The sequence below is a fragment of the Lemur catta genome, chromosome 16, assembly GCF_020740605.2.
Source record: "Lemur catta isolate mLemCat1 chromosome 16, mLemCat1.pri, whole genome shotgun sequence".
Taxonomy (NCBI): Eukaryota; Metazoa; Chordata; class Mammalia; order Primates; family Lemuridae; genus Lemur; species Lemur catta.
In genome coordinates this window covers 18645791-18672155 of record NC_059143.1, presented here as the reverse complement: position 1 = coordinate 18672155, position 26365 = coordinate 18645791, and the positions used below count along the sequence as shown (strand labels likewise).

The 26365-nt window shown below is 37.4% G+C and overlaps 1 protein-coding gene across 3 annotated transcripts; it reads right to left on the bottom strand.

The window, feature by feature from the left end:
- Positions 1-1541: 1541 nt before the first annotated feature.
- PSMA8 (proteasome 20S subunit alpha 8) lies at positions 1542-26365 on the bottom strand. Of its 3 annotated transcripts, none has more exons than XM_045527366.1 (7): positions 26156-26365; positions 20573-20699; positions 17791-17915; positions 10053-10175; positions 8329-8448; positions 8150-8212; positions 1542-2036 (listed from the first exon to the last, which is right to left on the bottom strand). In XM_045527366.1, the coding sequence occupies exons 1-7, from the start codon at positions 26255-26257 to the stop codon at positions 1944-1946; spliced, it is 753 nt and encodes a 250-aa protein (XP_045383322.1). In that variant the 5' UTR covers positions 26258-26365; the 3' UTR covers positions 1542-1943. The 3 variants fall into 3 exon arrangements, with proteins under 3 accessions (XP_045383322.1, XP_045383321.1, XP_045383323.1); XM_045527365.1 differs by having other exon boundaries at positions 1944-2036; positions 17791-17933; positions 26156-26257; XM_045527367.1 differs by having other exon boundaries at positions 1944-2036; positions 20687-20699; positions 26156-26257.

The following is a 26365-nucleotide window of genomic DNA, read 5'->3' as shown; positions in this document are numbered from 1 at the left end:
AGGGAGAAACAAGCCGCTCCACCTACCCTGCTCGCTGGACTCTGAGCCTCTTGGGGCTGTATCTCTCCCAGTATCCTGCTCCTTCATGTTCTGGGCGCTTTCTTCCCACACTCGAGGACTCAGGAACCTCCTGGAACCATCACTGTGGTTGCTCCACTGGCTGCTCTGTTGGAGTTTCTCCAGGCCCTGGTTTTCATCTCGTTTAAATTTTTCTTTTTTTGGAGAAAAGAGTCTCACTCCATCACTCTGGCTACAGTGCAGTGGCATCATCATAGCTCACTGCAACCTCAAATTCCTGGGCTCAAGCGATCCTTCTGCCTCAGCCTCCTGAGTAGTTGGGATTACAGGCAGGTACCACTGCACCTGGCCACAACCACATGCTTTAGATGATGTGTCCCTTTTCCCCCTAGATAGGAAATATGGAGATCCACAGAGCTGGGCTGTGATTTTGAAGAAAGCTATTAACATTATATCTTTTTTTAGCCAAATCCATCCAGAGGTGTAGAATGTCCTGTCCTTAGGATCTGAGGTGGAGATTGGGAGGCAGGGAGGTCTCACTCCCTTCTTTTGCTTCTGGAAAGCTAAGCAGGGCCAGCCCAGGATCAGGGAACAAGTATTTGGCTTTGATTCTAAGCTTTAGAAAGAAGAGGTATGGGGAGTCACAAAATTCCATGGCTCCAGTGAAACTAGGAAGGCAATTAGAGCTGTACATTCAGGCCGAGAAAATGCCCATAGTCTCTACATATGAGGAAACGAAGTGCAGCAGCAGCAGGCCAGGAATTTGATCCAAGATGAACACCAGTGCGGCAGCCCTGTAAAGACTTTATATCTCTTAAAACTCTGACTCTGCTCTTTCCTTTACCCTCTCGTCAAAGCGCTACAACTATCAGTGGCTGAGAGCCTCTTATGATAGCTGCTAACCCATGCTGATTGTTTTCTTTACCATCTCCCTAAGCTTTCCATTCCTCTGCAAAAACTCAACCTCTCTCCTCCTTTTCAAAAAGAACATTAGAAAAAGAAAGACAAAGCTCTAAAATAATAAAGTATATGGGCTTTTGTTTTTATGCCTATTAATGTCCTCTGTTTTCAAAAACATAAACTCATTACAGGCATGAAGCACGTCCCTTTCATGGGCCATTTGTATTAAATTCTCTCTGTGGGCAGGGATCACTTTTTCTATTTCCCTTGTTCCTCCCAGTAAGCCTAGCACAATGTCAAGCACTCAGATATTTCATGGAACATGTAACAAAGCTAACATTCTGGACATATCTGAGATAAAATAAAAACTCTAAACTAAAAATTACATGTATTTATTTCCTTGTTTTCATATAGCATCCTTGTAATATGCCCTTATAAGCTCTTACCACACTGTAATAGCCTGTTTGGATTAGCCTTTAATATTTGTTCTGTAAACAAAACATTTCAATTTACAAAATGAAAAAGGTAAAATAAATATGACAAAATATTTAAACATGAAGGCAGCTCTAACAAAATTTTGAGAATTCACCAGTACAAGGATGTTTCTGTTATTCATCGAGAAATGCAGCTCAATATTATATTTGGTTTATTTTGGAATAGTTATCTCTTTGACAGTCAATACTCAAGCCACCAAATTATTAATTTTTTAAAATTAAAATTTTTTTCTTAATTAAATGTGCATATATGAAGAAAAGTAACACATTGGTCAAGTTATATAGTCTCAGGCTTATGTGGAATTATGACTGCTTTCAACAATTACTGAAATCTCCTTTCAAAGAAAATCTGCACACTAACCCATGTTTGACTATGTAACAGAATGAAGACAGATGCAAATCTGACATTCTCAAAACAGCGCACAACTAATAAATGTAATGCTGCAAAGTAACTTACTTCCTCCAAAACTTCACTAAACAATTCCAAGCAGTACAACAAAACACTAAAACTCCCAGTGGTCATCTTAAGAATTAGATAGACTTCTTTGATTTTTTCTTCTCTGCTTCTTCCTTTTCCTTTTCTATTTTAGTTACTTGTAATTCAATTTCTTTAGCGCTGAACATCTGAAAAGAGAAAAAATTTTAAAGAACAAATTTTCATTACACCAATAACATTGAAATATTTACAATACGAAGAAATCTAATATTTTATTCTATTTTTTTAAGGCTGGTCAAGTGAAGTAGTGGGAGTGTTAATATTTTATAAGTTTATATTTTCTGTCTATAACTTTATATTTTATAGCTTCAAATATACAATGCAATGTTTTAAAAGGTTCAAAAGCAACATGCTTGTAACACTTATGGTCAAAACCAGACCTCCGAAATGTCCACTATCATTGTGCTAAAAAGGAAAGCAGGACAAAATGTGATACTGCATTGTATTAATATATCCTATATATGCATATAACTCTAAAAACATTTTTTAATGCAAAGCCTATTTCTATTCATGAGCAAATAATCCATCACTGAACTCCTCTGATCCCATCATACTGTGTGATTCTCTGACAGGGTTTAACTGTTTTATTGGCCCATAGAACAGTCAAAAGAGGTGGGAAGGATGATTTACACTGCTTTGTTTATGTCTCCTTCACTAAGTAGGAAGCAAAAAGAGTTTTTATTTTCTAGGAATTGGCTATGTATTTTGCTTTTCTGTTGTACTGCTTACAACTATGTCCAAGATTACATGATTGCGGCTATAAGACTATTTCATTGAAGTTAAGATGTATATAGGGACACCTAAGTTTAATGATCTTAATACTGAAAAGAGATATCTATGAACCTGATAAATGAATAACCAACTTTATGGGAAGGCATATTTTCAATGATGTTAGAGATAGACGGGATTTTAGCAATTAGTCCATCACCAGATTTTACATATAAGGAAACTGAGATTCACAGAGTTAAATTATTTGGCCGAAGATTAAAGAGGGATTGAAAATTAGGAGCTCTGACTCTTGTTTCAACTCCAGAATTCTTATTTCACTAATAAGATGTGTGTCAGAAAATCTGTATTTGTCAACAATCTATGTAAAAGATACCTGAACATTTTATGAAGTGAATTTACCCATCAAGCAATTACTGGGAGTGCCGTGGGCTCTGAAAATAAAATGGAATAATATAGCTCTTGCCTGCCATTAGGGAGTCCACAGCTTAGTGGAAAAAACAGACATATAAATAGATTGTTACATTATAACAAAAACCTGAATAAAGTGATGTGACATTACCTGGGGAAGAGTCAAAGAGCCTTCTTAAAATTAGGTCCAGTGTAGTGAACATGTTGAAATTAAGGAGATAGCCAACTACATCAAACTAACTCCAGTGCTACATGCACATAATTATGAAAAATCAAATGGCACTAAAAGCTTATAATGAAATATAGTGGTCCCTTGCTCTACCCACCCCACATCACCTCCAATCCTTAATTTACTATTCACAAGCAACCACATTCAACTATTCTAACTGTTCCCTTTGGTGTCACCTTTATATTTCAAAGTATTAGGCTTTTACTGCTATTTCTTTCTTTATTTCATTTCAGATATTATCCACTGACTTCCTAGTATTACGTGTCTTCCTGATCCCCACCCTACTCCATCTCTGCTGTTTTGAAACTTCTTGATGAAACACCTATATGCACCCTGCTGAGTACTTGGTGATTCGTGTCCTACAGTTCTAGGAAATTTTCTTATATTATTTCCTTGATAATTTTTATTCTCATATGTTTTCTTTCTTCATTACAGGCTGGGCCTTATATGCTGATCTTCCAACTGATTTTTTTCTTTTTTCTTTTTTTTAGGGGCTGGCAACAACTGATCTTTTTTTATTGTTCATCTCTAGACATCATGTTTTTTTTTTTTTTTTCTGGGTGATTTCCTTATTTTCTTTTCTTTTTTTTTTTTTTTTTGAGACAGTGTGTCGCTTTGTTGCCCTGGCTAGAGTGAGTGCCATGGCGTCAGCCTAGCTCACAGCAACCTCAAACTCCTGGGCTTAAGCGATCCTACTGCCTCAGCCTCCCGAGTAGCTGGGACTACAGGCATGCGCCACCATGCCCGGATAATTTTTTCTATATATATTTTAGTTGGCCAGATAATTTCTTTCTATTTTTAGTAGAGACGGGGTCTCGCTCTTGCTCAGGCTGGTCTCGAACTCCTGACCTCGAGCGATCCACCCACCTCGGCCTCCCAGAGTGCTAGGATTACAGGCGTGAGCCACCACGCCCGGCCCTTATTTTCTTTTTAATTCTAAACTTTTAATTCTGGACATTATATTCTGGATTTCCAAGAGCACTTTGGATTCTCTGAATGTCTCATTTTTTATATTCCTCTCATCTCTCTGAGGTTATTAATCACAAGTTTTACTGTTGTTTTAGATTTCCTCTGGGTTCTGTAATGCTGCAATGTCTCTATAATTGTTAAGTCCTTTTTTTTGTGTGTGTTGAGACAGGGTCTTGCTATGTTGCCCGGGTAGACTGCAGTGGTGTCATCAAAGTGATCCTCCTACCTCAGCCTCCCAAGTAGCTGGGACTACAGGCATGTGCCACCACACTTGGCTAATTTTTTATTTTTTTTAGAGATAGGGTCTCACTGTGTTGCTCAGGCTGGTCTTCAACTCTTAGCCTCAAGTGATCCTTCTGCCTCAACCTCCCAAAGTGCTAAGATTATAGGCCTGAACCACCATGCCTGGTCTATTGTTAAGTCCTTTTTCTCTCTGTTTTAGTTTACTTTTCATAATATCTAGAGATCCTTGGTGAAACTTTTATAGTTATATTTAAGAGTAAGGCACTGAAAAGTCAATTGAAAGCTCTACATATATAGCAGGGGAAACTTACCCTTGTACAACACGGGAGTTAGGGACAGTGACTCCTATGTAGTCAAAAATCTGAGGATAACTTTTGACTCCCCCAAAACTTAAGTACTAACAACTCACTTCTGACCAGAGGCCTTACTGATAACAATAAATTTTGTATTAACACATATTTTGTATGTTGTATGTATTACATACTGTATTCTTACAATAAAGCTAGAGAAAAATATTAAGAAAATCATAAGGAAGAGAAAATACATTTATAGTACTATACTATATTTATCAATACTGTAAGTTTTATGTTATCTGTTTACAAGATGAATTGTCTCTCTGAAATGATGGGTGACTGCAGACCTCAACCTACAGTACATATCAAGCAATTCACCTTTTTCTTGTAATGTCATGACTTTTCTCTGCTTCTTGGGAGCACTTTCAGGATCACTAGTGGAACTTTGTATGGGTCTCATGGCGTTATTCAAGGTTTATGGTATTGTATTAAACATGATGAAAAAGACATTAGAACTCTAAGAGATCGCTTTTGACTGTGATACACAATTTACTGGAGAGATGAACTGTTCACACAGAGATGATCAGCGTCACATGGTGTTTTAAGTGGATAATCATAACAGTTGAGCTCACTGCAATAGCAACAGAAGGTGGCTATGAAATTATTTAATATTATGTATTGTATTATTATAGTTAATTTTATGTAGCTATGACTTAATACTGCATCTTTACACTTGTTTATATTTGTCTCAATTGCAAATCGTATCATGTATTGTCTGTTAAGTGTTTGTATGTGTAAGTTTTCACAAATTTTCAACTTTGCTTAATAGGTCTGTGTATATTTTCTGGTAGTAAATGATAAAACAGACTAGTATCTACATTTTTTTGCATTCATGACATATTTTTTTTTCTTTTTTTTTTTAGACAGAGTCTCACTCTATTGCCCGGGATAGAGTGCCGTGGCATCAGCCTAGCTCATAGCAAGCTCAAACTCCTGAGCTCAAGCGATCCTACTGCCTCAGCCTCCTGAGCAGCTGGGACTACAGGCATGCACCATCATGCCCGGCTAACTTTATATATATATATTTTTAGCTGTCCATATAATTTCTTTCTATTTTTAGTAGAGATGGGGTCTCACTCTTGCTCAGGGTGGTCTCGAACTCTTGAGCTCAAACGATCTGCCCGCTTTGGCCTCCCAGAGTGCTAGGATTACAGGCATGAGCCACCACACCCGGCCTCATCTTGAAATTTGATCCCCAGTATTGGAGGTGGGCCTGGGTGGAGGTATTTTGGTTATGGGGGAAGATCCCTCGTGAATGGCTTGGTGTCATTCTCAAGGGAATGAGTGAGTTCTCACTCGTAGCTCCCATGAGAACTGGTTGTTGAAAAGAGCCTGGCATCTCCTCCTCTTTCTCTTGCTTCTGGTTTCTCACCCTGTGATCTCTGCACACACGGGCTCCCCTTTGCCTTCTGCCATGAGTGGAAGTAACCTGAATTCCTCCCCAGAAACAGATGCTGGTGTCATGCTTCTTGGACAGCCTGGAGAACTATGAGCCAAATAAACCTCTTCTCTTTATAAATTACTCAGCCTCAGGTATTCCTTTATAACACCACAAATGGACTCAGACAGCGGACCCCAAACCTTTTGGTACCAGGGACTGGTTTCATGGAAGACAATTTTTCCATGGACTGGTGGGGGGGGATGGTTTCGGGATGATTCAAACACATTACATTTATTGTGTACTTTATTACATTGTAATATCTCATGGCTATTTCATATACTTATTACAACAGCCCTTTGATGTAGTTATTGTCAGCTTCATTTTGTACACAAGAAAACTGAAAACTGAATATAAGAATAACTTGCTCAAGGTCATGCTGTTAAACAAATATATCTGTGGGAACTTAAAAGCCAGGTCTACGCAAATCTAAACTTAAAACACAGGTCTACTATTTCCAAAGCATGTGTCCTATTCACTACCCAGACTACCCTGAAAGACTATGTGGAATGATAATATAACACTGCTGCCAGTACACATACCATTCTACCACTCGTAAGTAAAAATATACCTATAACTCTGTGTTTGTGTGTATTTATGTCTATACATGTGTGTACATGTGTATGTGATGGGTCTAAAGAAGCACTTGTGGCCTCAGTGGTTTCTGTGCCCCTATGGTGTTGCTGCCTCTGTCCCTGGGCCCTCGGCAGCTGGCCTAGTACCCCTCTCCACACTCCATGCTTAGCACCCTATTATTTATGTGGGGTTGGCAGAGGCAGACTCTATTGCCCTGTCCCCATTTCTCTTATTTATTATTCTGCTGCTATCTTATCCTCATATCATATCTGTTGGTTAAATAATAAAAGCCAAGAAGTGGTGTCAAAACAACGATGACCAAAAACAAAAACAAAAAAACCCGCATTGTTCCACAAAGCATTAATTTTGGCACTATTTCTCCTTGAAATATTTTCCTTCAAACCAAAGAAAAGGTAAATGTAAAACAATCTTTTAAATATATTTTTAATATAGTTTCTCATGCTTTGAGTGATTGCGCACAATCTCAGCTAAAGAAAGCTAGTGGCAAACTATACTTTACAGTTGTACCTGATGAACAATAGTGAAGCACATTTCAAATGCTCTGTCAACGAGCAATGAGTCCTCTAACAAAATTATTTCGAATAATTTATTTTTTGGTCCAGCCGTGTTAACCCGTAATGGCTGACAAAAGGTATGCAAATCAGAGTTAGACTTGCCAGAAAGAAATATAGAAAGGCTATCGTGCTAGGAATTAAAGTTTAAGCCTTAGAGAAGCTCAAAGCACATTCAAAAGAAAAGTAAAGAAAATAGATAAAAACCAGTAGACAAACAGAAACGGAGAGGTCCTTTGACATAATGAAGGATAACATTATGTCAGAAGCCTGGAGGGCCACCATTATTTAAAAATGGCAGCTGAATGACACTAGCTGAAAGCATATCTTGATTTTAGAAGATCTGCAAAGACAAGAAGAGTAAGTGCTCTCTATATAATGCCAGGAATGAAATTCCACAGAGAATATGCTATACTGAGCACCCTCTAGGACTGACTCAGTAGGGATTCCTACTAAGAGAAATGTATACAAAATGGGTACACCTATATAGAAATCTCAGCACCTGTAGGTCTTTACAAAAGGATAGGATTTATTAACTGCTAACCATAAGCACATATAAATGAATATTAGCTTACAGAAATAAAATAGAAATAATCATGGTGTCAACTGATGCCAATGGATGTTTCATGGTTATAATGAAGATTCACAGGTATTATCAACATTTTAACTTTTGTCAAAACACTTTGTAATACAGATAGTTTTTCTGCTTTGGATAATGACTTACCTTCAAAGGTTGATTTCTTCTTATTATAGCAAGTTCAATGTTTTTTCCACCAGACTGGACAACCTAATGTAGAACAAGTACAATGTGAGAATTACTTTAGCAGATTTTGTGTTTAATAAACAAAAATGGATGAGAAAAAAAATCATGCTCTTCTGTATATGCTTTATTAGATCACTTACTTCTAGCAAAGCTCTTATTGCTAATTTGATAGCTTCATCGTCATCTGCTATCGCATCTTCTGTGTAATTCTTTTCCAGAAATTCTCGAACAGTTTTAGCACTTCGGCCTATTGCATTTGCCTTCAAAAATTAAAGATAATTATTAAAATCATTGCAATATGGATGAATTTATGGTTACTAAGTGAAGTTTAGGGGTTTGGGGTTTACTCCAGTATTCCTTAACAGAATTACAAAATGAAAATTGTAGATTTGAAAACTTAGCAAACATTTCATCAGCTCATTTGGTTACTGTATGAATAATTTATAATGGTGGCATGATTTAAACATTTTTTTATTTCAATATATTTAGGGGGTACAAGTGGTTTTTTGATACATGGATGACTGCACAGTGCTGAAGTCAGGGCTTTCAGTGTAACTGTTACTAAATGGCATACATTGTACCCAATTGGTAATTTTTGATTCTTTACCCTTCCACCTTCTGACTCTCCACAGTCTATTATACCACTCTGTATGACTTAGCTCCCATTTATAAGTGAGTATATGTGGTATTTGTTTTTCCATTCCTGAGATACTTCACTGAGGATTATGGCTTCCAGTTCTATCCAAGTTCTGTGAAAGACATTATTTCATCCTCTTATGGCTGAGTAGTATTCCACGGTATACATATACCACATTTTCTTTATCCACTCATCAGCTGACTCATCAGCTGATTCCTTATCTTTCCAATTGTGAACTGTGTTGCAATAAATATATAAGTGCATGTGTCTTTTTGATATAATGACTTCTTTACCTTTAGGTAGAAACTCATAGTGGGATGGCTAGATCGAATGGTAGGTCTACTTTTAGTTCTCTGAGGAGTCTTCATACTGTTTTCCATAGAGGCTGTACTAGTTGACATTTCCACCAACAGCATGTAAGCATTCCCTTTTCACTGCATTTGTGTCAGCATCTACTGCTTTTTAAATTTTTAATAATGGCCATTCTGACAGGGCCTTACCCCTGTCTCATTGTGGTTTTAATTTACATTTCCCTGATAATTAGTGATGATGACTATTTTTTCATATGTTCCATGGCCATTTACATATCTTCTTTTGAAGAATGTTCATGTTTTTTGCTCTCTTTTTAATGGAGTTGTTTTTTTCTTGCTGATTTGTTTGAGTTCCTTGTAGATCCTGAATATTAGTCTTTTGTCAGATATATAATTTGCAAATATTTTCTCCCATTCTGTAGGCTATTTTCTTTCTTTTTTGTTTTTGAGACAGAGTCTCGCTCTATTCCCCGGACTAGAGTGCCGTGGCATCAGCCTAGCTCACAGCAACCTCAAACTCCTGGAGTTAAGCGATCCTACTGTCTCAGCCTCCCGAGTAGCTGGGATTACAGGCATGTGCCACCACGCCCTGCTAATTTTTTCTCTGTATATTTTTAGTTGTCTAGTTGTCCAGATAATTACTTTCTACTTTTAGTAGAGATGGGGTCTCGCTCTTGCTCAGGCTGGTTTTGAACTCCTGAGCTCAAATGATCCAACGACCTCGGCCTCCCAGAGTGCTAGGACTATAGGCGTGAGCCACTGCACCCGGCCCATGATCAGTATTTTATGAGGATGGCGGTGATCAGTATTTTAATGCAACAAAATTTTGTCATGTGCCTGACAGCAATAAAGAATTTGCTGTGAATACATTTACTCAACTTCTAAAAATATACATATTAACAAATTTCTGACTCACCTTCCAAGCATGATAAGTACCAGAAGGATCTGTCTGATATAATCTTGGGATACCATCATCATCAAAACCTACAATTAAGGCAGAAATACCAAAAGGTCTTCGTCCATTGCTCTGGGTATATTTCTGAAAAATAAAATATATTTTTAGTATAACACTATTATTAGGTTGGTTCAAAAGTAATTGTGGTTTTAGCATTGCTGACATTTGCCGTTTGATATAGGAATACATTCTTAAATAAATGTGGTTATGTTATGCATCATTTTAATGCACATTTCTCACTTTACATTTTTTTTTTGCTAATGACATATTATTTGCTACTTTATATTTATTTTAGACTATGGAAATGATGTTAGACAAAAAGCAAATTCGAGTGATTTTCTTATTTGAGTTCAAAATGGATCGTAAAGTAGCAGAGACAACTTGCAACACCAACGCATTCGGCCCAGGAACTGCTAACGAATGTACAGTGCAGTGGTGGTTCAAGAATTTTTGCGAAGGAGACGAGACGCTTGAAGATGAGGAGTGCAGTGGCCGGCCATCAAAAGTTGACAATGACCAATTGAGAGCAATCATTGAAGCTGATCCTCTTATAACTACATGAGCAATTGCCAAAGAACTCAGCGTTGACCATCCTAAGGTCATTTGGCATTTGAAACAAATTGGAAAGGTAAAAAAGCTCAGTAAGTGGGTGCCTCATGAGCTGTCTGAAAATCAAAAAAATCATGGTTTTGAAGCGTCATCTTCTCTTATTGTATGCAATAACAACAAATCATTTCTCGACCAAATTGTGACGTGCGACAAAAAGTGTATTTTATGCGACAACAAGTGATGACCAGCTCAGTGGCTGGACTGAGAAGAAGCTCCAAAGCACTTCCCAAAGCCAAACTTGCACCAAAAAAAGGTCATGGTCACTGTTTGGTGGTCTGCTGCCAGTCTGATCCACTACAGCTTTCTGAACCTCGGAGAAACCATTCCGACTGAGAAGTATGCCCAGCAAATCCACGAGATGCACTGAAAACTTCAAAGCCTGCAGCTGGCATTGCTCAATAGAAAGGGCCCAATTCTTCTCCATGACAACGTCCATCCACAGGTCACACAACGGCTTCAAAAGTTGAACGAATTGAGCTATGAAGTTTTGCCTCATCCGCCATATTCACCTGACCTCTTGCCAGCTGACCGCCACTTCTTCATGCATCTTGACAACTTTTTGCAGGGAAAACGCTTCCACAACCAGTGGGATGCAGAATATGCTTTCCAAGAGTTCGTCGAATCCCAAAGCATGGATTTTTACGCTATAGGAATAAACAAACTTATCTCTCATTGACAAAAATGTGTTGATTGTAATGGTTCCTCTTTTGATTAATAAAAATGTGTTTAAACCTGGCTATAATGATTTAAAATTCACAGTCCAAAACTGCAATTACTTTTGCACCAACCTAATACTTATCAAATGAAAGCTTCTAATGATAAATGAAGCATTGCTGCCAAAATGATCTACTTTCCTGATTCTTATTCTATGTATATTAAAGACTTTTTTCCTGACCCTTTCTGGACTAGCCTCAATTCATCATGAAAATTTTTAAAACTTAAGCTGTACAGTCTATAAAATAATATCACAAGTTTGTTTATACATGGTCTCAAAATTGTTTTCTTGTTGCTTTGTATATATTTTGGTAATATAACTAGATCATAATCTCCCTAATATAGCAGAGAACTGTATATTTATGCCATACCATTTTTGTTCTCAGTAAAGGTGATTTCAATGAGCTATGCTTTGGAAACATGTCCTTGGCTTACCTTGAGGGACACTGCAATTATTACTACTATTATCAAGTATTCTTACTTGATACTATTATTATCAAGTATATTATGTTAATTATATACTAAGTTATCTCTATTTAAAAACTCAAGTAAGACAATTCTTTCGGCCGGGCAAGGGGCTAAAGCCTGTAATTCTAGCAATCTGGGAGGCTGAGGCAGGAGGATTGCTTGAGGTCAGGTGTTGGAGAGCAGCCTGAACAAGAATGACATCCCATTTCTACCAAAACCAGAAAAAATTAGCAAGGTGTGGTGGTATGTGACTGTAGTCCCAGCTACTTGGGAGGTAGAGGCAGGAGGATCACTTGAGCCTAGGAGTTTGAGGTTGCAGTAATCTGTGGTGATGCCACTGCATCCTAGCCAGGTGACAGAACAATACTGTCTCAAAAAAAAAAAAAAAAAAAAAGACAATTTTTTCAATCCCAAGACAGGACAACTTTTCTTTCTCTTGAAGAAAAACATGCTTTTTCCTCACAGACAATGGGTCAGTAGAAACCAAATGTATGGCTTTTTGCTTTAGTACCAGGGAACTTCCTGGATTTGTGCTCCAAGAAGTGGAATTCACACTGAGTCTGGTACCCCTAGAAGTCATCCAAAGTAGCAACCCCAACAGAAAGGCAAGGACGAAATTTGTAGGCAATTTTATATGGCTGTACATAACTTTGTATATAACTCTGTGGCTTAAAGTAACTTTATACTAGCTTTCTTCCTGGTCTTATCTATGTATCATATCTATTTTATTTTTCAATTTTATTATATGCATTTTTAAAAGTTCATATATGTTTTTAATTGACACAATTATTGTATATATTTATGAAGCACAGAGTGCTATTTTGATAAATGTATACAAGGTGTAATGATTAATTAAGAGTAAGTAGCACATTTATCACCTCAGACATTTATCATTTCTTTGTGTTGGGAACATTCAAAATTCTCTCTTCTAGTTTGAAAACATATGATAAAAAAATTGTTAACTATAGTCATCCTACAGTGCTATACAGAACACTAGAACTTATTCCTCTTATCTAGGTATAATTTTATATCCTTTAACAGTTCTTTCCCTATTCTCCCTCTACCCTCCCATCCCAGCCTATAACCAGTAAGTACTCTATTCTCTACTTCTACAAGCACAACTTTTTTAGCTCCCACATATGAGTGAGAACATGAGGCATTGGTCTTTCTGTGGCTGACTTATTTCACTTAACATAATGCCCTCCAAGTTTATCCATGTTGTTGCAAATAGTAGGATTTTTTTTTTTTTTTTTGAGATAAGCTCTCACCCTGTTATCTAGGCTGGAGTGTAGTGGCAAGATCATAGCTCACAGCAGCCTAAAACTTCTGGGCTTAAGCAATCCTCCTGCCTCAGCCTCCCAAGTAGCTGGAACTACAGGCAGGTACCACCATGCCTGGCTATTTAAACTTTTTTTTTTTGCAGAGACACAGTCTCACTGTGTTGCCCAGGGTGGTCTCAATCCCCTGGTCTCAGGTCATACTCCTGCCTCGGCCTCCCAAAGTACTGGGATTACATGCATGAGCCACCATGTCCTGCTGGGATTTCATTCTTTTTTCATGGCTGAATAGCATTCTATTTTTATCTATGTCACAATTTCTTTATCCATTTATCTGTTGATGCTCACTTAGGTTGATTCCATATCTTGGCTTTTGTGAATAGTGCTGTGATAATTATGAGGATGCATACATCTCTTTGATATACTGATTTCCTTTCCTTTTAACACATACCCAGTTTATCTATGTCACAATTTCTTTATCCATTTATCTGTTGATGCTCACTTAGGTTGATTCCATATCTTGGCTATTGTGAATAGTGCTGTGATAATTATGAGGATGCATACATCTCTTTGATATACTGATTTCCTTTCCTTTTAACACATACCCAGTAGTAGAATTGCTGAATCTTATGGTCGTTTTATTTTTAGTTTGTTAAGGAACTTCCATACTGTTTTCCATAAAGGCCGTACTAATTTACATTTCTATCAACAGTGTATAAGAGTTCCTCTTTCCCTGCATCCTTGCCACTGTTGATTTAAATCTGATGCAAGAACAAGTCTTGTGGGATAGTCATTTTTACAATTTTATGGAATAGCTTTTTAAGACTTTTTGCTACAGATGAGTCTTTAGGGTGTTGGGTGGGTATGGTGCATTGGCTTTAGTTATGGGTGGATTCAGTATTGTGGCCTCCATCCAGTTTATTCAGCTATAATCCTCATCAGTGAGGTCCACAATTGCCTCAGTGGCCTAAGCTGTGGGAGTTTGTGATGGCAGTGGCATGGTATTACTGGGAGCACCGAGCTGGTTGTCTGGCTAATCACATGCAACTGTGGAGGATGATCAAGAGGCTGCCCACTGGTCTCTCTAGAAAGGTAGTGGCTGCTGCCAAATGGATACAAGACTGGGTGTGCATGGGGCCAGTAGTGAGGGGCAGCCCTGCAGTGATCTGTCTAGGGAGAATAGGTCACTGGTGGATCTGCTATTGGGCCTGCTGTGAATGTGCATGGGTGAGGCAAATCTAGGCGACTCTGCAGTAGTACATGGTTGGGGAGCGGCACCATAGAACCAGATGTGAGGACGAATGTGGTATGCAAGGGTGCGGTGGTGCCAGTAGGCTCTGCAGAAATGTGTGAGGCAGTCAGGGCCCTTGCAGCACTGGCTTTTGGGCTATGTGAGCAGGATCGGTGAGCTGACAGGTTGTACAACATAGGTGCATGCAACCAAGATGGCCAGCTGGACACTGGTTGGCTTCTTTGCTATTCAGGTCCACACATCCCGTGAGTGGGTAGTTTCCCATGTGGGTTCTGACACTGGGGTCTCAGTCATTCCATCTGGCCTAGGCTCCAGGCAGCTGAGATCATAGTGCTGTAGGCACCAGTGTAAATCTGGCTGAATGAGGGCAGGGCCTCATGGATGGGGAGGTTAAGCCATTAATGACTATTCCCAGGGCAGGACACATTCCAGTAGTGGGTCCAACTACAAGATGGCATTGAGCCATAGCAGCTTAGGTTGCAGGGGTGAGGGGTGTTCAAGGTGGGCTCCTACTCTTGACACAATGCAGCTGTGTAAACTCCCACCTAGTCTCCAAACTGGACTTGTGGCTTGTGAGGACTGGGAAACGCTCCTTGCAGTGAGGACTGCTGGCATTTGTGGCAGCACTGGGGGCTTCTGAGAATCTCCTGTTTACTCCAAGCTGATGATCCTGGAGGGGAGTCAGCGTGGCAGAGGCAGAATGCCTCACTCTCCTCTCTACTGTGTTATTCTGGGCTTCCATATTCCATAGAAATTCCACCACTCTGCTGGTGCTCTCCAGTATATTTCTTCCACCACTCTAGTCAAAATATAGCTGTTCATTGATTTTTTTCAGTTCCTTTTTGTGGGTAGGACGAGTGCCAGGCAACTCCTAGTCATCTTGCTGATATAACTCTATTATATTATACGTATTTTTATCAGTCACTTCAAAATTTGAATGCAAATAGGCTATGAACATAAACTCTTAAAGAATATGGTTTATGTCTCAATTTCTTTGTTCTTCCTAATATTCCTCATTCACACATAGGTATGAAGTAAATGCTTTGTAAATATACCTTAGAGGAGAGACCATTTTATTTCACTTGCTTAATTAACCATGTTCTTTTTTAAATAAAAAAGTAATACATGGACAGGATTAAAATAATTTAAAAGCATAAAAGGTGCACATGAGATATCTATAGTGGACCCCATAGCCCCAGGTCCCCCACTGCAATGGCAATCCCAATGTCACAGACTTATGACTATGTTTCTATAAACAGCCTTGATATTTCTAGAAGGAAATCTAAAAACTACAATTGGGACCCTTACATATACAATGTTCTGCACCTTATTTTTTGGTGGATGACTTTTTAACAAATGGGAAAATCAAAGCAAATAAAATAGAAAAAGAGAATAATATCAAAATATTGGGCTTTCTTGCAACATGAATTAACAAATTTTTTAAAAAAGGGTAATTTTGTTATAACACAATCAGTTAAAACTTTAATATATAGAATATATAATGGGTTTAAACAAATGGTAAAATCTGTGCCAACAAGTGTTCTACCTGGTTGCAATATCTTACTCCATAATGCAAATCAACAAAGTAGGTATTATTTTAATGCTGATTTTATAAATAAGAAAACTGAAGCTAAAATAGGTGAAATAGTTTGCCCAAGGTGCTAAGAAGTAGCAAAATCAGGATTCAAACCCCCAAAATCTGGCTCCTGCAGGCACACTCTTAACCATTCGAGTGCCTGTCAAAAGAAAAGATAGTTTATACTAGGAGAAATGAAAACAGCAAACAAACGTGGAAAAAAATTCAACCTCACTGCTAATTATAAAACACAAATTAAAACAACTATTATAGTACTATGTGATACTTATTTGTAAAATAAAAGAAAAATGAAAAACCCTATATTGATGATTCTTCAGGGATACATTTATGCATTGCTAGTTGCACAATAAAAATTGGCTCAATCTTTCTAAGCAATTTAGCTACATATAAAGAGTCTTAACACCAATTATAATCTTTAATCCAGTAAGCCAATACTAAAAATTAATTTAACAACATAATTCAAAAAATAAAAACAAAAGCTGTGACAAAGATAGAATAATATTATTAGATTTCCAGAGAGAAAGAGAGAGAAAGGAAAAATAAAAGAAACTGGAAACAATGTAACTAAATTATCAGATAGCAACTAGAAATAGTATTATAGAGCTAGTAAGAATAACTCTAAAGACAACATTGCCATATGCAAAGTACATAAGTGAAAAAATAATAAATGTATACAAGATTACAACTTAATGTTAAGCCATGTATCTATGCAGGGATTAAGAAGAAACCATAGCTAAACCTGATCAGTTATGTTTAGGTTTTGCCTTAGTCTATTTTGTGCTGTTATACCAGAATACCTGAGACTGGGTAATTTATAAAGAACAGAGGTTTATTTCTTACAGTTAGGGAGGTTAGGAAGTCCAAGATCAAGAAGCCCACACCTAGCTAGGGCTTTGGTGCTGTGTCATCCTAGCACCAAAAGGCAAGAGAGCAGGTGTAAAGGCAAGAGAGTGTGACAGAGAGCAAGAGATTGAATTTGTAGCCTCAAGTCCTTTTATCATCAGTATTAATCCATTCAAGAGGGTGGATCTCTCATGACCTAAACACTTCCAATTAGGTACCACCTCCCACCACTGTGGCATTAGGGATTAAGTTTCCAACACATGCTTTTTGGCGGACATATTCAAACCATAGCAGATTTGTAGGTAAAAGAATAATTGGTGTATCTTTGGAAAACATTTAAAGAGTGTTTCTTATTAATGTATCTCCAGAAAACCCCTTTAAAAGATTAGATTTATCAGCCTGGCATGATAGCTCATATCTGCAATCCCAGCACTTTGGGAGGCCTAGGCATGAGGATTGCTTGAGGCCGGGAGTTCAAGACCAGCCTCATGTCTATAAGAAACCAATTAAAAAAAAAAATTAGCTGAACATGGTGTTGTGTGTCTGTAGTCCCAGCTACTTGGGAGGCTGAGCCTAGGAGATAATCTGAGCCCAGGATTTGGAGGTCACAGTGAGCTGTGATCACACCACTGCACTCCAGCCCAGGCAACACAACGAGATGCTGTCTCAAAGATTAAAAAAAAAAAAAAAAATTAGACCTACTGTTCTTTTAAATTTAAATATAATTCCTAGAATTAATACTGATCGAGATTTCTAGTAGTTAAATCAATACATTCTACTGGAATAAGAGTGTGAGTATAAAATAAGTGTGAGAAATAATAAGAAATTTAATAGATTTAATAGACCAAATAGTTGGAGTAATTGTAGTATTTCTATGGTGGGACTTATAATGATGAAAAATGAGAAAACTCGAAGAAGTCTATTAGACTATGAGCTTACCTGCTTTAAAGTTGCTATGAAGCGAGTTATATATTCTACAGTAACCGGGTCCTCCACTGTAAGCTTATGGCTCTGACACTCCACTCGGGCTCTGTTTATTACTACTCTGGCATCAGCAGTCAGTCCTATAAAAATAATCAAAATTTTACAAAAATGTATTTTTTCAATACATTTTTCTTTGTCAAATGGGTTTTAGTCCCCATGAAATATTTCTTATTGAACCTTTTTTTTCTCAATACATGCTCATTATACAGGATTTGTAAAATTAAGTGTCACTTGTCCTACCTTCTGATTTATTTCATGTAAGACTTCATTTGATGCATTCTTACTTAATTTTTAAAGAAAATGATTTTAAAGAATAATGGTTTAAGGCCGGGCGTGGTGGGCCATGCCTGTAATCCTAGCATTTTGGGAGGCCAAGGCAGGCGGATTGTTTGAGCTCAGGAGTTCGAGACCAGCCTCAGCAAGAGCGAGACCCTGTCTCTACTAAAAATAGAGAGAAATTATATGGACAGCTAAAAATATATATAGAAAAATTAGCTGGGCATGGTGGCACATGCCTGTAGTCCCAGCTACTTGGGAGGCTGAGGCAGTAGGATCACTTGAGCCCAGGAGTTTGAGGTCGCTGTGAGCTAGGCTGATGCCACGGCACTCTAGCCTGGGCAACAGAGCGAGACTCTGTCTCAAAAAAAATTAAAATAAAAAAATAAAGAATAATGGTTTAAACACTAATAGTAAGCTGGATTTCTTATGAAAACAGAACCATTACTTCATTATTAAACATATCCACTGAATTCAAACTGCATTCGACACAACTGTGAAATGTCACTTCTCAGTTTTTTGTCTAAAATTAAGGGTTTGAAAATCAAGTCCGTTTACTTTAAGTAGTTAAAAGTAGCCATGTAGCAGCCTGCTTTGCTGCTTAGATATTTCTTCCACTAGATAACCTAATTTGTCATCCTTAAATTCTGCCTTCCGTAAATCCCTAGAGCATGAATACAGTTCAGCCAAGTTTTTTCTTGCTTTATAACAAGGATAACCTTTGCTCTAGTGTCCAAAACTTTATTCCTCAGTTCCATTAGAGACCTAATCAGAATGGCCTTTATTGTCCATATCAACGTTCTGGTCACAACCACTTAAGTAATCTCTAAGAAGATTTAGAATTGCCCCACAGCACTCCTCTTCTGCGTCTTTACCAGAATTGCCCTCAGTGCTCCATTTATGGCTTTTTCCAGTATTCACTTCAACACTGTTCCAGCCTCTACCTATTACCCAGTTCCAAGCCACTTTCACATTTTTAGTTATTTGTTACACAAACAGCTCCACTTCTTGGCAACAATTTTCTGTCTTATTCCATTTTATGTTGCTATAACAGAATCCTATAACAAACAGGATAATATATGCAGAAGTTTATTGAGCTCATGGTTCTGAGGGCTGGGAAGCCCAAAAGCATCACACTGGCAACTGACGAGGATCAAGTGATCCTCTCGCCTCAGCCTCCTGAGTAGCTGGGACTATAGTCACATACCATTGTATTGGCTTGATTGAGGTTTTTAAGCTACAATATAAAATTTTAGTTTAAAAAAAACACAATTAGAAAATGAGCAAAAAAATGACATGAGACATGTTTTATTCACTGTACAGATGCAAATAAGTACCTGAAAATGTGTTCAACATCACCAGTCAGGAAGAAAATATAAATTATATCCACAATTAGATATCACTATATACCTATAAGAATGTCTAAAATAAAAAATAGTAACAACACCAAATGCTGCTGAGGATGCAGAGAAAATGAATTGCTCATACATTTCTAGAGGGAATTTAAAATAGCATAACCACTCTGGAATACAATTTGGCAGTGTTTCATAAAACTAAATATGGATTACCATACAATCCAGCAATGGCACTCTTAGAAATTTATCCCAGAGAAAGGAAATCGTATGTTCACACAAAAACCTATATACAAAAGTTCACAGAAGCTTTATTTGTAATAGCCAAATGTCCTTCAATGAGAGAGTTAACAAACTGTGGTGTACTCATAACATGGAATACTACTCAGCAATTAAAAAAATGGGCTGCTGATACTTGAAACAATTTGGATAAACTGTAAGGGAATTATGCTGAATAAAAAAGGCCATTCTGAAAAGGTTATATATCATACGACTTTATCCATATAACATTCTCAAAATGTTATAGACAGAGAGAATAGATACTGGTTTCCAGAGATTAAAGATGGGGAGAAGGAATAGTATGAAGTAGCCTTGTCATGATGGAAGAGTTGTATATCCTGACTGTAGTGATGGCTACATGAATCTGCACGAGATAAATGAAATAAAACCAAACACATGCACATACACATGCATGAATGCATGTAAAACTGGTAAAATTTGGACTACATGAATGTCAATTTACTGGTTTTGAAGATGTTACCATTAAGGGAAAGTTGGTAAAAGCAGACTTCCCCGTATTTTGGTAACTTCTGAATCTATAATTATTTCAAATAAAAAGTTTTTAAAAGAAAACAGCTACCTAAAGTTTTAAGTAAGGTAATGTAATATATATCTTTTAACATTTATGCTTTATCAAAAGCTCATTATCAGAAATTATAGTTTACAAATTTGAGATTTTCCTTTAAAAAAATAGGGTACATACTGCTTTTAGTAAGAAATGAAGTATAACTACACGTTGTATAAATATAGCACAACTGCAGCAGTGAGGCCAGTTGTATCGCCCTACCACACTAAGATACTACGCATCATTATTGTAGGTCCATAAGTACCTGCAAAAGCCATGCAGACGTGGTCATCAAGGGCACAAATCTTCCTTACAGTTCTTTCATCTTGAAGCTTCGCAACAGATTTTTTTTCTACTCCAAGCACAACTATATTGGTACCTCGAATTCCAACCTGTCAAGTCATTTAAGAAAACATAATCAGTTGTCAGTTTAAAGTATAAAATCAAGTTATTCTAAAATTCTAAAATCAAGTTATTCATGACTTAGAGGAAAAGGCTCATCTTTAAACATTCAATAAAAATGAGAAAAGTAGACATCTAGGGAAACAGCTGCATAGGTACGGGCATGCTGGAAGTTCATTCCCCAAACTCAAAGCAGAAAAGACAAATAGAAATTACAAAGAAAATACCAGTGCTGAAACTACATGAGTGTCCTAATCTCACATAACATACCTGAAAAAGTGCTATCTACAACAGTAAGTCCTCACTTAATGTCATTGATAGGTTCTTGGAAACTGTGGCTATAGGTGAAACAACATATAACAAAATCAATTTTACCACAGGCAAATCGATATAAATAAGAGTTAAGTTCCTATGAAATATTTCTGGTCACAAAAACATCACCTAACATCTAAATAAAGACCCCAAACACTTCTAATATTAAACATTGAAATAAATGTGAACTATACATACATTTGAGCAAGATTAATAAAAACAAGTAAGATAATTATTTACCCAATTTTTGGTGAATCAGTGAGTGACGGCTGTCACAGTGGTGGTGGGTTAAACCAAGGAAGGTTTTCAAAGCAAAATAGTAAGGAGCACATCCTACCACCATGCAGTTCAAAAACCAAATATGATGAGCTCCCTGAGTGCTTTTGTACTGCATTGTTTATTGTTCTCATTTGTATTATACTTTATTTTATTATACAATTATTTGTATTCATTCATTCATTTTCCAGCCTGCTTATCCCAGTTCAGGGTTGTGGGTGGCCAAAGCCTATCCCAAAAGCTCAGGGTATAAGGTGGAAACCAACCCTGGATAGGACACCATTCCATTGTAGGGTGGGTTCACACACCCACACCCACAATCACTCAGATTGGGACAATTCAGCCATGTCAATTATCCTAACATATATATCTTTAGTATGTGGGAGGAAGTTGGAGTACTCGAAAAAACTCCTACAGACATGGGGAGAACAGCAAACTCCATAAAGACAGGGGTCTTGAATGGGAATTGATTTTTTTCCATCATAAACATTATAACAAAATGACGTTAAATAAAATGACATTATTTGAGGATCTGCTGTGCAGTATGATATGAACCAAAATGGAAGAATATGCTAGGAATCCATGTGGTTTCCTCATAGCATGGGTAGTACTTGGATTTTCTAACCTTTAGAACTGTGAGAAACAAACTTCTGTTGTTTATAAGGTATCAGTGGTCAAATCCAGAAACAGAGGCATCATCTTTGATTCCTCCCTCTGCAGTACCTCTTACTCACTCTGCCATCACCATCCAATAATCATCAAATTGTATAAACTCTATTGCTAACGTTTCTCTGGAATCTGCCTTATTTCCATTTCTGCCCCAACGCCTGGTAAAATCTATTAATAGTATCATATTTTCACAGACTCCTAACTGTTCTCCCTGCTTCTACTCTTGACTTCATCCAATTTGCTGACCACAATGTAGCCTGAGAAATCTTTGGAAAATAAAAAAAGACAATCTGAATGTGGCATACTCCTACTTAAAACTTGAATAGGTAGGGACAATTTCTCACCAAGCAAACCAACACAGCCCAGGGCTATATGTGGGACAATGGATGGAGGGACTGTAATATTCACTCTTCGTCCTTCTGCAGAGAGGCTAAGGCACAGAGGCTTTCTCTGTACAGAAAAAGTATGGCCACCATGAACTCTGGACTCACATCTCAACAGTTCTCTCAGAGTAGTAGGAAAGCTACCACTGTCTCATTAGAAAAGTCTTAAGGGTAGACTTATATCAGCTAGATTTGAGTTACATGCTCATTGAAGTGGCCAGGCGAATAGAAACTATGAATGATCCTACCTGGGTCATGTGAGTACCTCCGTGGTTGGACGTATGAATGACGACAGTCAAAACTCTTCAAGGCCTCTTACTCCCTCGGGACAAAGTATATTCTCATTTACATGGTTTAAAGGCATTCCATACGATCTGGCACCAGTTTCTAACTTCACCTCTTCCTATTTTTCCATTGCTTCAGCAATGCCAAATGCCTTTCAGTTCATAGAATATAGCTGTCTTTTGCTACTTGTCTTCCCATAAGCTACTTCCTTTGTTTAAAATACTCTTCACTCCTTCCTCTTCTTCACTAGACTATCTTTCATCTTTCAGGTGTCCACTTAAATATTACTTTTTCACGGGGACTTCACTGACACCTAGAGTTCCCACAATGCTCCATGTCTTCCCATTATAATACTCATTTAGGCCTTGTTAGGACTATTTACTTAATCATCTAACTTTCTTGCTATATAGGTAAGCTCTCTGTGGACAGGGATTGGGTCTATCTTGTTCATAATGAAACCGTATGGCCCATCACCATGTTTGGCATATGTAAGTGTTCGACAAAAATGTCTTGAAATGACAAATGAATGCACAGGAAGAACCATAGATGAAATTGAAGGAAAATGAGAAAACAATAGAATAGTAAGCAATAATAGCTACAAAGCATTAAGTACTTTCTGCGAACCAGATTCTGTGTAAGATGCTTAACATGTACCATTACCTCATTTGACTCTCACATCAACCCCATGAAGCAGGTGTTTTTTGATGACCATTTTACCACTAAAGAAATCGAAGCTTAGAGAAGTTAATTGTCTTAATGACACATATCTGGTTTCCACATTCATGATAATGACAGCTAACTAATATACAAATATTTACTGAACAAATTTCCTGGTACAATGCAAACAACAGAGGCTTTGGAACTAGAAAAATCTGAGCATGAATATGGATTCCATCACTTTCTAGCTAGGTACTTTTAGCAAGTATGAAAGCTTTCGAATCATAGTTTCACATATATAAAAAGGGGATTAAATATTGTCTTTGATGCTAGATAATCTACATAAAATGCTTGGTAAAAGTAGTACTTAAATGTTACTTCTTCCCTAGGTCCCTCCATTATATACCGTGTGCTAGAAATACAAGAAAGAATTATGCCATCTAAATCCTCAAAGATCTTACTATCCTGTTGGTACAAGAGGATTTATTTATTTATTTACTTATTTTTGGCAGGACTACAAGTAATTTTTATTTTATTCTACTTTCTGTATTTTCCATGTTGGTTTGAGATTATGAAATATGCTTGAAATTAAAGAGAATATGAGGCTAAATAGTAAATACTATACAATACTCTGTGGTACAGATTATGAATTCAGAAGAAAAAGATCCATGATGACTGGAATGGATCAGAGAAGGCTCTGTGATAAAGAAAAAATGTGCAGAGATTCTTAAAGCCTAAATAAGATGTAAAGTAGCAGAAAGAAAGGTGTTGTCCCCTCTCCCATGTCAATAGGCAGAAGCTTCTATTAGTGAAACTAGGAAGCCATATACATGGAAGACTGATGCTAGACTGTGGAGCTGAGATTTGATAAAGTAGGAAATATGGAGCCAATAACAGTTTGGGGTCAGGGAAAGGACAGAATGAGGAATGATAACAAATCTTATCTTTTTCATGGGAATATTGTAAAGGATTCAGCTTTTTCTCTAAGAAGAAAGGTATTGCATCTCCAAAATGTTATTCAAACATATTTTGCATTTATAGAAAAGGGAACTAAAGCAAAAAAATAACAGACCTCTTGTCTCACTTCATGCTATAAGATAATCAAGAAGGAAGCAGAACTTAAGGCCTCTAACTGTGGCCCATATAACTTTTTATATTACTAAATAATATCACAGCTACATATTGGTCAAAACTGGCCAACTTTGGCTTATTTATAATTCATCATATCAATGGCCATTTATATACAGACTATTTGGTGACATATTTTAATAAGTGCCATTAAAAACTTTACCCTATGTAAAAGGTCATAACACCCTCAAGGAAACACAATGAATAACTCCATGCAAACATGCAAATTATAATTTCAGAATCCTGAGACAAAAGTGTCTCATCTTTCCAATGTATCTTTAAAAATGCCCACTATAGGTATTTTTATATCCTTACCCTGTTACCGCTCATTACAAAGGAACTATCAATCAGTTCTATAGCACTCTTAAAACATGTTAAATGAGCCAATGTGGTTTCTTATTACACCCCAGTCTTCTCCCATTACTCCCTTTATTTTAGGCTCTAAAACTTGGGCATTATTTTCTAACCATATGCTACATGCCATGCTGGGGATTATATAACTTTTTGTTTTTATCAAAATGGTACCCTTTTGGTTTAAGCTACATCAGGCTTTCCTTAAATTTATAATTCTAAAAAAATTACCTATAAAACAGAAATGAAACAAATGGGCCCAGTTAAATAGAAAAATACTTTAAAAATGATCTTTCTAGTTTTTTTTAACCACTTTACATTTGATAGATTTATAATGAAAGTGAATTATTTCCTACCATAACAAAGTTGGTAAGGAAAGTGAGAGAAAATACAGACACTGCTAGACTTAAAAATGTATGGTGTATTCTCATAGCTACTGTCTCAATTTCCAAAATACACAACAAACATGCTCATGAAATTTGAGAGATAAAAAAATAACTTGGATCCTTTTGAATTCACAGGCTACGACTTGGAAGATCTGGGGTAACAGATCTTGGGTCACTAGGGCACTTTTGTCCTTTTAAATTTTTAAAAATCACTAGGATTATTGAATGTAGTTAAAATTTGGCAGCAGTATTACTGCTACCCTGAGTATTTAAAAGTTTTTCTGTAATGTGGATACATAAGTCTATAAAGTAGGTTATAATCTCTCAAGGAACTTTGAGTATTACTTAAAGACAAAAAAAGTGGCAAAAAAGTGGAAATTCTTGGGCTTTTGAGTCTCTAAAAGGCTGTCAAATACTGGGACAATTATTTTGAATGGGAGTGTTTGAATTAGCATTTTTAATCGTTTCTTTGTCAACAAGGATTTAATTTTATATTAATTTAGTCCATACTTCAGGGGCAGGCATGATCAGTTTTATCATAACTGTTATTAAACAATAGTTCTCCACATGAAGAAACTCTTAACTTTTCATGAGTCTGTGAACTCCTGAAGAACTGGGCCATGAGCATTCGAATAGGCTGTTACAGGTTAGAAGTCTTTTCTTTCCCTACTGTCAGACACAGCATTAATATCTCTTGTGGAGTCAAGGCTACAACACTTTCTTCCCGCCACGCCCCGCCACGCCCCGTTTTGTGTCTGTAGCTGTTGTTAAAACAACGGCGATTGTACAGTAGAAACCGATGAAACCTACCAACTTTTACTCCACCACTTCCAGCCCAAATCTCAAAAGCAGCATTTCCCTAAATAAAAGGGACGGAGCAATTTTCACAAGTGGGGGACTCTCCTGGCTCCCCAGGCTGAAGCGGTGAGCTGGGGCAGTACGGTAACAACTGAAACCTGCCAAGGAACAGGGGCGATAGTCTGGAAGTTGCTCGCTCACCGCAGTGGATCCTTTTTTCACCGCCTCCTGTGCATATTCCACCTGAAAAAGGTGTCCGTCTGGGGAGAAGACAGTGATAGCTCTGTCGTACCGAGACGCCATGCCGCAGGACTACGAGGATTCCCACCGAGCCTCCAACTACCACAGCTGAGGCCGCTGATAGGGCCGCTTACGCCACCACGTGCTGCCGCCCGGAAGTGCCAGCACACG

Coding starts and splice junctions, on each gene's coding strand:
- PSMA8 (XM_045527365.1), bottom strand. CDS start 26,257: ATGGCGTCTCGGTACGACAGAGCTATCACTGTCTTCTCCCCAGACGGA. Junction 10,176..17,790: donor TCATAGCAACTTTAAAGCAG/GTAAGCTCATAG, acceptor TTTATTTTTCAG/AAATATACCCAGAGCAATGG. Junction 2,037..8,149: donor GAAGAAATCAACCTTTGAAG/GTAAGTCATTAT, acceptor TTCTCTTTTCAG/ATGTTCAGCGCTAAAGAAAT.